Source organism: Mustela nigripes, chromosome 13, assembly GCF_022355385.1.
Source record: "Mustela nigripes isolate SB6536 chromosome 13, MUSNIG.SB6536, whole genome shotgun sequence".
Lineage (NCBI taxonomy): Eukaryota > Metazoa > Chordata > Mammalia > Carnivora > Mustelidae > Mustela > Mustela nigripes.
The window spans coordinates 70,076,932-70,092,026 of NC_081569.1; the positions used below are offsets into that span (position 1 = coordinate 70,076,932).

The window sequence follows — 15,095 nt, forward strand, 5'->3', positions numbered from 1 at the left end:
CCCTTATCTGAGCCTTTGTTAAAAAGAGAAAATATTAAGTTCATGTGATATAAAGCTTTCTTCCAATGCTGTGCCTTTAGTGTGATTACGTGACTTCACTTGAGATTCTAATCCCTATCTCTCTTGTTAAGAGCTGTTAAATTTTTCTACATCATTATCATTCATCAAAATCAAGCTGCTGTGCTCTGTGCTTTCATGATTTCTGGTTCTGATGAATCTCAAGAACACTTTTTTTAGTTTTTATTTTAATTCCAGTTAGTTAACATACAGTGTTATATTAGTTTCAGCTGTACAATACAGTGATTCAACAATTCCATAATATCATCTGGTGCTTATCACAAGTGCCCTCCACCCCATCACCCATTTCAACCAACCCCCATCCACCTCCCCTCTGGTAACCATCAGTTTGTTCTCTATAGTTAAAGAGTCTGTTTCGTGCTTTGTTTATCTCTCTCTTATTTTTTTCCCTTTACTTGTTTGTTTTGTTTCTTAAATTCCACATAAGAGTGAAAGCATATAGCAATTGTCTTTCTCTGACTTATTTCAATTAGCATTATTATACTCCCTAGCTCCATCCATTCAAGAAGAAAAGATTTAAATTCTAAAGGTGGCATCAGACAATGACTTCACAATGACAATATTTAGTATTATTTTTTAAGTTACATATTTCCTCTAAAAAGATGTGCAGGCAGACTGGTGAAAGTTGTGCTTTAGAGAGGCAGAGACACTGTTCAGGAAATGGAAAGAAATGTTTCCTAGAGATATGTACTAAGGTCAGTCAGTTCCTACTGAGGAACCGCTCACATGCCATTAAGATCTCTCTGGTCAAACTGACTTCTCTGTGCCATCACTCCAGAGCCTATAAGATTAACATAACAAGGCCGTAACAGAAATATGCAGTTACATATGTTTGTGTCTTTTATAGACTTGTATTACCTGTATTTTATTCCTTCCACAGCCTTATGGGGTAGCTAGTGCCCACTAAGTGCCACATTTATATGTAAAGAATCCTGAAGAGCACTCATATACCAGGCACTAAGCTAGTCTCAAACTAAAACCTGGGTGGGATCATGAAAAATACATAAAAATCAGACAGATGAAGAAGCACAGAAAAGGATATTCTCGACTGAATAAAATGTGCACCAATACAAGTATGCAATGTTAGTTTGAGGGAATAGATGTGTTAAGAAGAGGGGAGAGTAGCTGAAAGTAAGAAAATGAAATGACAAAGGAGAAAAGCTTTGGGGTCTCAAAGCGAGAACTACATCTCCACTTCCAGATGCTGTTTATTAGCATGATAGTCTGACAAGTTATTTTCCTCAGTTTCCTCACCTGTAAAGCAGGGGTGATGATGCCTGCTCCCACGGATGTGAGGAAGATTAGAGGAAACAAGCCTGACACCATGCTTGGACACAGCAGGCATCAAAACATGGCAGCTATTCATTAATGTAAGTTAATCTACCTTTATAGATCATACATGAGATTCCTCCTCATATAGCATATATTACTTCAAGTCTATTTGCATAAATGGGATACTTGGTACCATAGGGCAGCTGAGTCACTGTTGGTAACAGCAGAGCTTTTATAATCTGTACCAGCCCTCAGGCAAGGAGCTCCAGACAGCGATGCACGCAGAGACTCCCAGTCATGTGAAAGAAGGAGCCACCCTCAGAAAAGGCCTAGCAGTGAACAGTCAAGAGGAATCAACTAGATGAGAGGCTGAAATGGATGAGAAGACAATGGAGACATAAAACTCCTTAATGATGAAGACGTGATGACAGTAACGCCTATATTGCAAGACTTACCATTTTTTAAAAAGAGTGCATTTTTAACATTTTTATTGAGGTATAGTTGACCTATAATGTTACATTAGTTTCAGGTGTACAACATAGTGATTCAGTAACTCTCTCTGTTATGCTATTCAGAGTGCTTTTATGTTTATCATTTAAGATAATTTTCACCTTTGAAGTAAGCACGACAGCATTATTTTTCCCACGTTATGGAAAATATTACTATTTACTATTAGTTAGATAGGTTATCTAAGGTTAGAGCAGAGCTCTACGAATGACGTCACATACTGCATCCCCTGGTTTTCAAGAAGAAAGTACACCATGCTCCTTCAGCTCTGCTCCACAGCTCCTTACCAGTCTGCTCTCCACTAGGAAGAGCAACATACTTATTAATTAGTCTCCATGGAACAGAAAGGTAACAAATGCACACCACACAACAGCGTTAAGTGTCAAGGTAAACCAGCCAGTGAAACTGTTCCATTGTGTAGGCAACAAAACTGAGACAGAGGCAGACAAGGAGATTTAACCTTGTGTAGTTATTTACTGATGCAGTTGTGATTTATACAGATATCTTTTTGATTTCACCAAGGTTATACATGTAAGTATCTAATTTCAAGAAAACCCATAAATGAAACTTAGTAGAAAAAATTTATTTACCATTCTCAATGGGGAAAAAATATACCACATTAAAGTATTTAAGAAATACTGTTTTTAAGGAAACAAAAGAAAAAAAACTTTTGTTTTAAGGAAAATAATACTGTCATTTAGTTACCAAAGAACAGTCAGTTCCAGTGTGAGAAAAGACTGATATAAATGGGACACAAGAATATAAGAAGAAAAACAGACAGAGCAGCCCACTGACATTTTCTCTTCTGTAAGTCAACAAGACTATTAAAGTAAGAGGGCTGACTCTGAAGGTGTTCTATGAGGACACTGTTCTCTGTAAGGGACATGCTTAAAAAGGAGTCCCAAGTCAAGGATCCTGGGTTATTGCTACTCTCTCATTGGCCATATAGCTATTGGGGAAGAAACACTTCTGTCAGCTTTGCTTGGAGGACAGATATCAAAAATAAAACTCCACCCTTCCTCCTCCCATGCTCCCACTCCACTTGTACAGCTGCTCTTCCTTCAATATCCTCCGTCTCAGTAAATGGCAACTCCCATCTTTCAGGTACTTGGACCAAATACCTTGCCAACATCCCAGACTCCTCTCTTTCTCTCATAGCCTCACATAAGCAAGGCTTTGTCCATTCTTTCTTAAAAATACATCCAGAGGGACACCTGGGTGGCTCTGTCAATTGAGCATCTGCCCTCGGCTTGGGTCATGATCCCAGGATCCAGGGATCAAGTTCCACATCAGACTCCCTCTCCCTCTGCCTTTTGCTCCCCCTGCTTGTGTCCTCTCTCTGACAAATAAGTAGATAAAATCTTAAAAAATAAAAATAAAAATACATCCAGAATCCATCCATTCACTTTTACCTTCTCCATAAATATCTTCTTTAACTAGATTATCATTATTTCTTGCTTGGATCAATACAAAAAACTCCTAACTAGTCTTCTGGATTCTACCCTCATCCCAACACCAACTGTTCTTTTAATTTTTGCTTGTTTTTCTAACTAGTTTTGATACTATTTCAAACTTGTGGAAAATTGCAAAACTAGTAAAATGAACTCTCATATACGCTTTACTCAAATTCACCAATTGTTTAGGTTTTGCCTGTTTGTTTTATTAACTCCTCTGTTTTTATATTTTTATATTTTCTGAAATATTTAAGAGTGGGTTACAGACATGATGCCTCCTATATAATTTAGAGTAATATACTTCCTCAGAACAGTGACCGGCTTTTACCTATTTACAATAATCAAAATCATGAAACATAGTATTGATATGGTAGTAGTATTTAGTCTACGGTCTATACTCTAACATTCAGCAATGTTGTTCCCTACATAGTTACCTTTCCTCCCCAGTCACCAAGGATTCAATGCAGAATATTCATTGCACGTAACTAGCATATAATGCTCATTTCCTTTAATCCTAAATAGTTCCTCAGCCTTTCTTTGACTTTTTTGATCTTCATAATTTTTCTGGTGTTTCCTCCCAATTAGATTCAGGACATGCATTTTTTGGCAGCAATCTATGGTCGATTTTTATCATAGCTGCAAGATCAAGCCATTCCTCTGCTCAAAACTCACACCCAGAGAAGAAGTCAAATTTGCTACAATACCCCAGATGGCCTTGTAGGGTCCTTGCAGTTTATGATCTCTCTGCCTGGAATATCCTTCCTCAGATATGTGAACGGTGCACTCTATCCTTTCCTTCATGTAATTATTCAAAAGACAGCTTTATTTGTTATGGAAGTAGATAAGTTGATACCAAAGTATATACGGAAAAAACAAACATCTAAGGATAGCCAGGAAAATAATGAAAAGGACAAACTATGAGAGGGTTTAATGATACCAAACAAAAAATATTCTGAAGGGGTGCCTGGGTGGCTCAGTTGATTAAGTGTCTGACTCTTGATCTCAGCTCAGGTCTTGATCTCAGGGTCATAAGTTCAAGCCCCATGCTGGGCTTGGAGCCTACTTTAAAAAAAAATTACTACAAAGGCACTATAATTATAACAGTGTGGTACTGGGACATAAATAGATAAAGGGAGGTGAAAAGAACATAGAGAAGAAATTGATCCAAAAACATGAGAAAACCTAGGATATGCTAAATGGCATCTGAAAGAACTGGAGCAAAATGGGTTTCTTAATAAAGTGATGCTGAATAACCAGATAGCCATTTGGAAAAAAGATAAATTTAGATCCATATCTCATATCATACAAAAGAATAAACTTCAGGGGCGCCTGGGTGGCTCAGTGGGTTAAAGCCTCTGCCTTCGGCTCAGGTCATGATTCCAGGGTCCTGGGATTGAGCCCCACATCGGGCTCTCTGCTCAGCGGGGAGCCTGCTTCTCCCTCTCTCTCTGTCTGCTTCTCTATTTGTGCTCTGTCAAATAAATAAATAAAATCTTTAAAAAAAAAAAAAGAATAAACTTCAATTGAATCAGGGATCTAAAAGGTACATTATAAAACAACACAAAGAGGGGTGCCTGGGTGGCTCAGTGGATTAAAGCCGCTGCCTTCGGCTCAGGTTGTGATCTCAGTGTCCTGGGATCGAGCCCCGCATCGGGCCCTCTGCTCAGCAGGGAGCCTGCTTCCCCCTCTGTCTCTGCCTGCCTCTCTGCCTACTTGTGATCTCTCTCTCTGTCAAATAAAAAATAAATAAAATCTTTAAAAAAAAATGACTAAAACAACACAAAGAGTAGGAGAAAACATGGATGAGGGGCACTTAGGTGGTTCAGTCATTAAGCATCTACCTTCAGCTCAGGTCACGATCCCAGAGTTCTGGGACTGGTACCACATCAGGCTCCCTGCTCAATGGGAAGCCTGCTTCTCCCTCTCCCGCTCCCACTGCTTGTGTTCCCTCTCTTGCTGTGTCACTCTCTGTCAAATAAATAAACAAAATCTTAAAAAAAAAAAAAAAAGAAAGAAAACATGGATGAATTTCTCTTTTATCCTGGTATAGGGAAAAGCTTTTAACAAGGACTCAAAATACAGAGTAATAAAAAAAAGACTGATTATTTTGCATAGGAAAATAACAGCATAAACGAAGTAAAAAGAAAACTTATAAGTAGGGGGGAGTATTTGCAATGTATACCATAGGCAAAGGGCTAATATCTCTAACGTATTTTTTAAAATTCTTGAAATTGAGGATCAAAGGACTAAAAACACAATAGAAAACTTGAAACAGACATGAATGGACAGTTTACCACATAAACAAAAAAACCAAATACATCAATAAAAAGTCTCTTAAACACATGTAAAGATGTAAACTCACTCATATTTAAAGAAATACAAATGAAAACAACATTGAGATACCACTGGATAGTAAAGAACTAAATAGAAAGACTACACAGTTTTTGTTGATGAGGCTATAGGGAAGCAGGGACTCTTGAACATTTTTGGCAGAAATACAAACCAGTATAAATCTTCTAGAGGGAATTTTGTAGGCAATACCTACAAAACTACATTTACACCTAGATTTTGACCTAGCAATGTCAATGGCTGTTAAAATTAGTAAAGTGAAAGTATGATGAGAAACAGGATATTTGCACAGTCTCAAAGTATTTTCCTATAATACACTTACTAATTTTAAAGTTTAAAATAAGTAATTATAGTAGAGAAATCTGGTAAATACCGGCATAACCAAGTGATCAAACTTAACATTCCCGTAACTGGCATCTTGTGTCTCCTCTATATGATGAAGGGCATACCACTTCTGTGAGGATCCTGCCCCAAATGCATGGCTAGCCTCAATCTAACCCAGAAAAAACCTTAAACTTTCAGAAGGGGAAGAATTTTTGCAGTCTGTTTTGTCTAATTCTTCTAATTGCCGTGTCCTCAGGGTCTACAAGATAGCTGGCTAGCATTCTTCCAAGTTGTCAAAGCCATGAAAGGAAAGAGGACGAACAGATGGTCCTAGATAGGAGGAGCCTAAGGAGACAGAACTAGGTGCAATGTATGATTCTAGATTGGATCCTAGAACAGAAAAAGCACATCAGAGGGGAAATGATGAATGTGATCAAGATATTTAGACTACTTAATAGTATTATATCAATGTGAATTTCCTTGTTTCAATTATTTACTACAGCTGGATGTAGGGTATATGGTACCTCTGTGTACTGTTTGTCCACACTTAAGCTCAAGATTTTTTTTTTACGTTTGAAAGAAAAAAGGTGCAGGGAGAGATAGCTTTACAAGGAGGCTCTCCCTGAGCCTAGCATATATGCCCTTTGGCCCACCTAACATTATCTACTTCTCTGACTTTATTTTCCAGAAAAGCACTTATTAATATGTGATAAACTGTATCTTATTTACTGTTATTGTTTATCATGCCTCACTTCAGGAGAGTAAGAATTTTTGTCTATTTGTCTCACTTGTCTGCTGCTGTGTCCCCCATGCCTGGGACAGTGTGCTGGTGGTGTTCAGTAAAGGTCTACTGAACAAGTAGCCGTTACCTTCCCTGAAGTTGTAGGGGCCTCTAAGGGTACCAGGTCTCACATGTGGTGAATATGGCACATCTCCACTCAGTAAGGAAAAGATGATAAGAAAGGATCCTGCAATATCTAGCTCCCACTGTATGCCTAAGAGACATGGACTGTTTAGCAGCTGCAGCACATCTTATGTGCACAGATTTACTCATATACATGGTGGACTTAGGAAAGACTGAAGCATATTTTAAAACTGGCTTGGAAACAGAATTGAGCAAAGGGGAAAGCAGCAAGCAAACCTGCAGTAATTGCAATGACTGGCTGAGTCACAGGGAAATAATTTGGGGGGGTGGGGGGGCTGGGTGGAAACCAGTGTAAATCCAGGGTTTAAAAGCCAGAAATACTCACATAAATCTAACACTATTCTTGGGTTTCTCTCACAAAAATGCTAAGAACCAAACTTTCGTTTTTAAAATTAGTTTTTTAAAGAAGTCATATCATTCTCTAGGAGCAGTATAACACTTTTTGGAGACAATTTTTAGGTCCTGGCACTCCCGGCAATTCCTTCTCTGCCCAGTAGTTCTCTGGCTGTACTTGTGTGGTGCTAACATTTTATCGAATGCTCCAGTGCCATACACATCAAATATTGGTGGGCTTTTCTCATTTTAGGGAAAAAATTGTGCTGATAGATGGAATTTAAAAGCTTTAAAAAAAAAAAAATAACATTTCTGGGGCACCTGAGAGGCTCAGCCAGTTGAGTGGCCGACTTTCAGTTTGGCTCAGGACATGATCTCGTGGGTTGTGGGACTGAGATCCCCCCAGAGAGCTCCATGCTCAGCGGAGGGTCTGCTTCAAGATTCTCTCCCTCTGCCCCTTCCCACCACTTGCATGCACCCAACTCTCTCTCTCAAATAAATAAATCCTTTTTAAAAAATGTAACCTTTCTTACACTTTTGACACTCATTTCCATTTTATAACAGAATCTGCTATAATAAGCATATTATGAAGTACACAACTATATTTAGTCATTTTATATTTAATATGATAATATTTCATAGTGTTAGACCAATGGAATTTGAAAGCTAGTCTTCCTAGTTATGTGGCCTTAGGAAAGTTAAATAACTTCTCAAGTGCTTAAGTTTTCTCAGTTGTAAAATGAAGATTAATAATAACTCCAACCTCAAAAGGTTGTTAGGAGGATAAAATTACTTAACAAAATGGAAGGCAATTAAACAGTGCCTTGCACAAAGAGAGTACTTAATAAGTCTTAGCGATTATTAGAACAATAATATTTTATTAATAAAAGGGCATAATGACTTCTATGGACTCTGGCATGGAAATAATTCTAAAATTCTGTTATGTGCTGGCCCAATTATGTCAAACAAACACCCTCGTTGCTTGGAAAGGAGAAAATAAAACCTCCGCAGTATTTTTTTTCTCTCCACTTCATAAATTGCTTCAGGGTTTCCCACAGCATATTTATAATATGCTGGTTCTTTCCTGAAGACTGGAGCAATGAGTTAAATGTATACTATACTATACATCCATAGTTTTGATTTTCATTATATTACATTATTAACAGCACAATCTAGTCTTGAAAGTAGCTTTTTTTCCCTCTGGTTTTCTACTCTCAAAATGTTAGGTTTCCAGGGTTAATATTAAAGACATTGTACTAATGCTGTTCAGGATCACTGGTCTCTAGAACATAAGAGTAACATTAAATTTACAGTTTCCTTGGTATTTAATTCTCTAAGATACAGACAGATTTCATCTTCTTCTTAGGCCTTTTCTTTCTGGTCTGCCGCTCATTAGCTGAAGGATAGTGGGAGCATGACCTCACACCGCCAATCCTCGATCCTCTCCTCTGTAAACATAGCATCTGTCCTCCCATAGTCACAGCAGCAGGAGATTCCAAAGGCAGGTTTTTTTTTTTTTAATTTTTAATTTTTTTAATTAACATATAATGTATTATTAGCCCAGGGACACAGGTCTGTGAATCGCCAGGTTTACACACTTCACAGCACTCACCATAGCACATACCCTCCCCAGTGTCCATAACCTCACCCTCCTCTCCTGACCCCTCTCCCTCCAGCAACCCCAAAGGCAGTTTTTAAGACTGTATGTCCTTTTATAAATACAAGGTTTTTAAATAATAATGTAGACCATTTGAAATAATCAAGGCTGCTTATTTAATAATAATTTACCAGCTGCTCTTCACTATATTTTAAAATATCTATGACTTGGCAGAGAAGAAGCAATCATATCTAATAAGAATTATGAAAAAAATAAATAGAGCTTTCACCAACCTGGCCATTTGCTTGTAAGCTTCTTCAGCTACTGCAAAGATATGCGGATCCATGTCACCCATATTCTGACCACTATATGCATTAATAATATCTTCTCCATAAATAGGCAGCTGTTCATAAGGATTTATAGCTACTAGGACTATACCTGGGGGAGGGGTAAAAAAGCAAAAGAAGTTAATGATATACTAATGGACATATAAACTTAGTAAAGTGAGAATCACAGTCAACACAAATTTCAATTTCAGTTAATCTTGAACTAACAAATTGTTTAACAAATTGTTAAAGATCAAAATATACCATAGCCTTTGCTCTGAACCTGTTATACCTAGACCTAACTAAAACTGCATTTTAAAACATTAAGCTGTTAAAAATAAAAACTATGGTAATGTTAAAATAACTTTAAATATTTTCATAATATTTCAATAAAATATTCAATATTCAATTTAATAATCAAAAATATTCAATATTCAATAAAATATTCAATAAATACTGAAAATATTCAATAAAATAAAATAAAATAAAAAATTTACTACTAGAAAATTTTTTTTTTTTTTTTAAAGATTTTATTCATTTATTTGACAGAGCGAAATCACAAGTAGATGGAGAGGCAGGCAGAGAGAGAGAGAGAGGGAAGCAGGCTCCCTGCTGAGCAGAGAGCCCGATGCGGGACTCGATCCCAGGACTCTGAGATCATGACCTGAGCCGAAGGCAGCGGCTTAACCCACTGAGCCACCCAGGCGCCCTACTACTAGAAATTTATCCAAATGAAATAATCAGACATTCAAGCAAAAGTTTTTTTTTTCATAAAGATATTTATCATAGTATCATTCACAAGAGTGAAAAGTAGAAACAAACAAAATATATAACAAAGGAAGAGTAGCCAAATATTTTGTTACATTCATAAGACAGACTATTATGCTACCACCACAGATTACATTTTTATTAAAGAATATTAAATGTCATAGCAAAAGATGACACAAAACTATATACAGATTAATTCCAATTTCATATCTATTTATACTTTCTCACATATACACACATATAGGATATATCAACATAATACTGGTTATTTTTCAATAGTGAATTACATGAAACTATTTTTTCTTTTTTATACTTTTTTGTATGTCTTTAAAGTTTATAGTTGGTATATACTGACTTAATGAAGTCCTTCAATCAACAAATATTTATTCAGGTCCAAGTATGTCTCAAGTCTTTTCTGAGTGCTAGGTTTATAACAGTAAACAAAAAAAGACAAAGCTTTATTCTCATAGACCTTATATTCTAGTGGGAAATTGAGACAATTAACAAGATAAAAAATAAATATCACAGGTTAGATAGTAGAAAGGAAAAGGGAGAAAAATTAAACAGAGAAAGAAGATGGAAACTAAGGAATGGAGTAGGGGTTTATGATTTAGATAAGACAAGCATGGGAGTCTTCACCAAGGAGGTAACATATATGCAAGAAAAAGACAAATGGAAAAACGAAAATTGAGAAACAGAAGTATTTGGTTCATAGATAAGGAAGAAAAAGAGTTAGTATGAAGGATGCAAGAGGTATAAATTCCTTTATGAAGAGAAGACAGCTGTCCCTGTCCAAAGCAGGGGAGTAAGGAAGAAATGATGAGCATGGAGTTGGTCACCCAAGCAAAGACTTAGAAGAAAATGAATGAAATCCCAGACCAGAGCCCAGAAGAGAGTTATCAGGGAAAGAAAGATAAGAAGTCAGTAGAGAAAAGAGCCAGGGACAAGGTAGAAAATAAGATTAAGAAAAAAAATAGAGAGAGAGAGAAAGAAGAGACAAAAGAAGGAAAAGGGGGGAAAAAATCCCAAAGTACCTGGTGCTTTATATCTAAGAGAAAGAAAAAAGAATCCTAAGCTGAGTCACTGGCAGCTAATACTGTAACAAGCATGGGCCCTGGCCAGCATATCAGGCAAGAACAGTTACCTTGAGTCCTCAGTCCTGCACTGAGAACAAGAGAACACTGAACTTCTCAAAACCGCACTTTGAACATCTACTCTTCTTGAGTAGCAGTCCTTGTACGAGATCAAAGTCACTGGCAAACCAGTCACTGAATTTGTCAAATGACTTCTTTGGGAGGAAGATGGACCCAGTTCGGTTCTTTTTTTTTTTTTTCCTGAGCAAAATTATATAAGTTCACAAAAGAGCTTATTCAGCACAAAATGCAACTAGCTAATGAACATGGTAATCTTGTTTAACTCTTTAGTGATTCTCTCTCTAGGAGGAACCCAACTGCAGCCTTCTTTCCCCACGCACAGTAATTCTGTGGTTATGTCTATCAGAGGAAGGAGTTCACGGTCCACTCAGAAAGCAAGGCACACTTACCACAATATGTATAAATAAGTTTGGAGTCAATAAAGCGGACTCTGAGATTGTGGAGCACAGCAGGCTCATGAAGATAGCTGAGGGCTGTGAGGTCATTTTCACCCACAAGTATGTCAGGGTTTCTCAAATGAGGCAGTTCCTTGGTCTTTGGATCTAGACGATATTCCAACTCCTGAAAGTATACAAGATATAGAATCTGGATAAATCATAGCAATAAAAGTAAAACAGGCCCATACACTTTGCTTATTTTCTATTCCTGATATGACTCTCAGCTATTAAATGCATTCTTTTCCTGACACCTTCCAAAGTCACAGAAAATGGTGGAAATGGAAGTCTTCTTTTTCACTAGATGTATTAACAAATTAATACAACTATTAAGAATTTTTGCTAATACAGTTTGAGAAGTTTAGACTTTTTAGAAAAGTTTTTCATTTTTTCCATTTTTTAAATTTAAATTCAATTAATTAGCATATAATGTATCATTGGTTTCAGAACTAAGTTTAGACATTTTTAACCCAATTATTGAACCAGAAGCTTTGGTTTTTAATTTTTTTTTTTAAGTAGGCTCCATGCTGGGATTGAACTCATGACCCTGAGATCAAGATCCAAGTTGAGATCAAGGGTAGGATGCTTAACTGACTAAGCCACCCAGACACCCCTGAACCAGAAGTTTTTCATCTTTAAAAAACATTTCTCTCTCTCTCCCTTCACCTGTGATAAGCAAATGAGCAATAAAGAATGGTTAAGAGCTTGACTCTAGAGCCAGATCAACCCAGGTTCAAATCCTGAAACTGGTACTTCTTTTGTGGTCTTGGATAAGTTATTCAATGTGAATCCTTCATTGGTAGAAAGGGCATAATAAAAGTAGCTTGCAGGGGTGTGATAAAAATTAAACGAGGCAGGGTGCCTGGGAGGCTCAGTCATTAAGCATCTGCCTTCAGCTCAGGTCATGATCCCAGTGTCCTGGGATCAGAGTCCCATATCAGGCTCCCTGCTCAGTGGGGATCCTGCTTCTCCCTCTCCAGATTCCCCATGCTTGTGTTTCCTCTCTCTGCTATCTCTCTCTGTCATAAATAAATTAAAAATCTTTTAAAAAAATTAAATGAGGCAATGTATGGCATGTAGAAATACCTGGGAACCCCTGAACACTGAGAGGTCCAAGAATCCCCTGAAATTAAGTGTAAATGTATATATGTCCATATGTGTATATATATACACATATGTGTATTATATTTTGGAAAGACAGTCCTTAGTTTTCATTTGATTTTCTTTAATGAGGTTGATTGGCCTACAAATTTAAGAAGTACTACTCAATTTAAAACCAAGGAAATATGGCTTTATGGCAAAGCCAAGCATGCAAATTATCACACAAAGAGGCATTAAGGACAAATAACATATTACAAGTAAAAAGGCAAAAAAATGAAATGTAACTGTAGAGAAGGACTAGCTGGTTTTGTAAAAAGCCACATTTCTTAACACTGCAGAGATAAACAGATGTCATATATTCAAAATAGATTGGAATGAACTATGCTAACTATGTGATCACAACCATTTGCCCTTTGACCTCTCTCTGTCTGTTTGTTATGGATGTAATGTCCTTGCATTGATCCCTGTATTACATAAAAGCCACTTCTGTCTATGCAATCTCAGGCAGAACTACTTAATGTCTCTGGGCATTGGCTTCCTTATTTGGAAAATAGTTATATTACCTACCAATCTACAGGGTTGTTATGAGAATTAACCTAAGAAAATATGGCTCACAGTGCCTAATTTTGTGCCTAACACAGAGTAGTTGAATTCTTTAAATTTGGCATTCAAGGCCCTCCTCTACTATGGCCTAATTCTTCCCTGCCTTCTTTCCACCTAAACTTGCCTCTGTTTTGCTCTCTTGAAATTCATCCTCTGTATGGCCACCAATGAGTCTTTTCTAAAACACAAATCCAGCATCCTTTCTCTGTTTAAAAATACTTCAATCACTCCCCATCACACATCACTTGATGTCCCAGAGTTTTAGGATGATAACCAGGCCATCTGTGATGTGGCTCCAGCCCCCATCCAGTCCTGTACTCTTACTTTGCATTCTAACAACATGGAACTTGTTTAGTTCCCCAAATGCACATTACTGTGCACACCTCCCTGCCTTTGCATGGGCTTTTCTGGATTCCTGAAATGCACTTCCCCTCATCTATTTGTTCTTCACACCATGCCTCCCGATCCGTTACCTTCACCAGCCCGTCTACCCACTCCTCACTCTGTTCTACTTCTGTTCCTGGCTTTTACTTGTTATATCATGTCACACTATTCATAAATATATCTATTTCTCTTACCTAATACTGATGTCAGAAAGCACCTTTTGCCACTTCTTAACATGCTGTATAGCAGAAACTTTAATATGTGAGCCTAGAACTAGAACACACATCTTTCTAAATCTCTGCTCTAATCAACTTGTTATATTCAATAACACCAAAATATGCTCTGCTACTCAAAGGGTCTACCCATTTCTCCTTGTCAATCCAAATTTTATCCTACCTTTAAGGTTAGTTAAAATTCTTCTTCCCTCTCGACTCCTTCCCTGACAAAGCAGCTCATAATGAAATTTCCCTCTTAGGCATCCTAAAATCATTACTATCTTTACAACATAGCGAGTGGTTGTGATCACAAATCATGAAGACAAATTTTCTGGCTTAAAATCCAACCTTCATCCCTTAATACCTGTATAATCTTGAACAATCCCTCTGAGCTCTAGTTTCTTTATCCATAAAGTGGTAATAACAACAGCCCCACTTCACACAATTGTTGTGAGGATTAAATGAGTTACAGCAAGTAAAACACTTAGAACTATGTCTGGCACAAAGTAAGTGTTCAATACATGCTAACTCCCAGGTAGCACTACTCATTTGGTAATAGTTCGTCATAACCTTTTGATATCTTTAACATCGTGGTGTTGAATCTTTAGATTCTATGCTTTATGTAACTTTTCATGTATTTGTATCTAGTTTCCCTGGCTAGACTATAAGTTATATATGGAAAACTAGTGTCACAGAGGTGTTTAAAAAAAACAGTGTGACAAGCCTTGTCAAATGCCATGGAGAGGTCAAGTAGGTAGAACTAGGACATGTCTATCCATGCAGAGAATGCAGACAGGAAAGTATAGGAAAGCAATTGGTTTTATGTTTTTCTGATTGCTAACAAACTGCTTTATATGTAATACTTTGTCAGTAAACATTTTTCAAAGGATTAGGTCCAGTAAATATTAAATCTCAGACTGGCTCTTTAAGCAACGTTGTCTTAGTTACCATGAAGTTAATGCTAGCCTAAGTAAAGTAAACAGGCACATCTTTGGGAGGATTAGAAGTGAATCTAAACCTAATCATAACAAATTCATAGCCCACAATACCGGATTTTTAAAGTTGTTTTTTTTTTTAAAGATTTTATTTATTTTATTTGACAGACAGAGATTACAAGTAGGCAGAGAGGCAGGCAGAGAGAGAGAGAGGAGGAAGCAGGCTCCCTGCTGAGCAGAGAGCCCGATGCGGGACTTGATACCAGGACCCTGAGATCATGACCTGAGCCGAAGGCAGCGGCTTAACCCACTGAGCCACCCAGGCGCCCGGATTTT

The 15,095-nt window shown here is 37.3% G+C and overlaps 1 protein-coding gene across 4 annotated transcripts in view; it reads right to left on the bottom strand.

Moving 5' to 3' along the window:
• Window positions 1-15,095, bottom strand: part of MYO5A (myosin VA) — a 196,726-nt gene that overhangs the window by 113,078 nt on the left and 68,553 nt on the right. For all 4 annotated transcript variants that reach the window (XM_059372844.1, XM_059372847.1, XM_059372846.1 and 1 more), the window contains exons 3-4: window positions 11,477-11,648; window positions 9,133-9,277 (exon numbers count right to left, since the gene is read on the bottom strand). In XM_059372844.1, coding sequence (XP_059228827.1) covers window positions 9,133-9,277; window positions 11,477-11,648 — 317 coding nt within the window. The remainder of the gene's footprint in view (window positions 1-9,132; window positions 9,278-11,476; window positions 11,649-15,095) is intronic.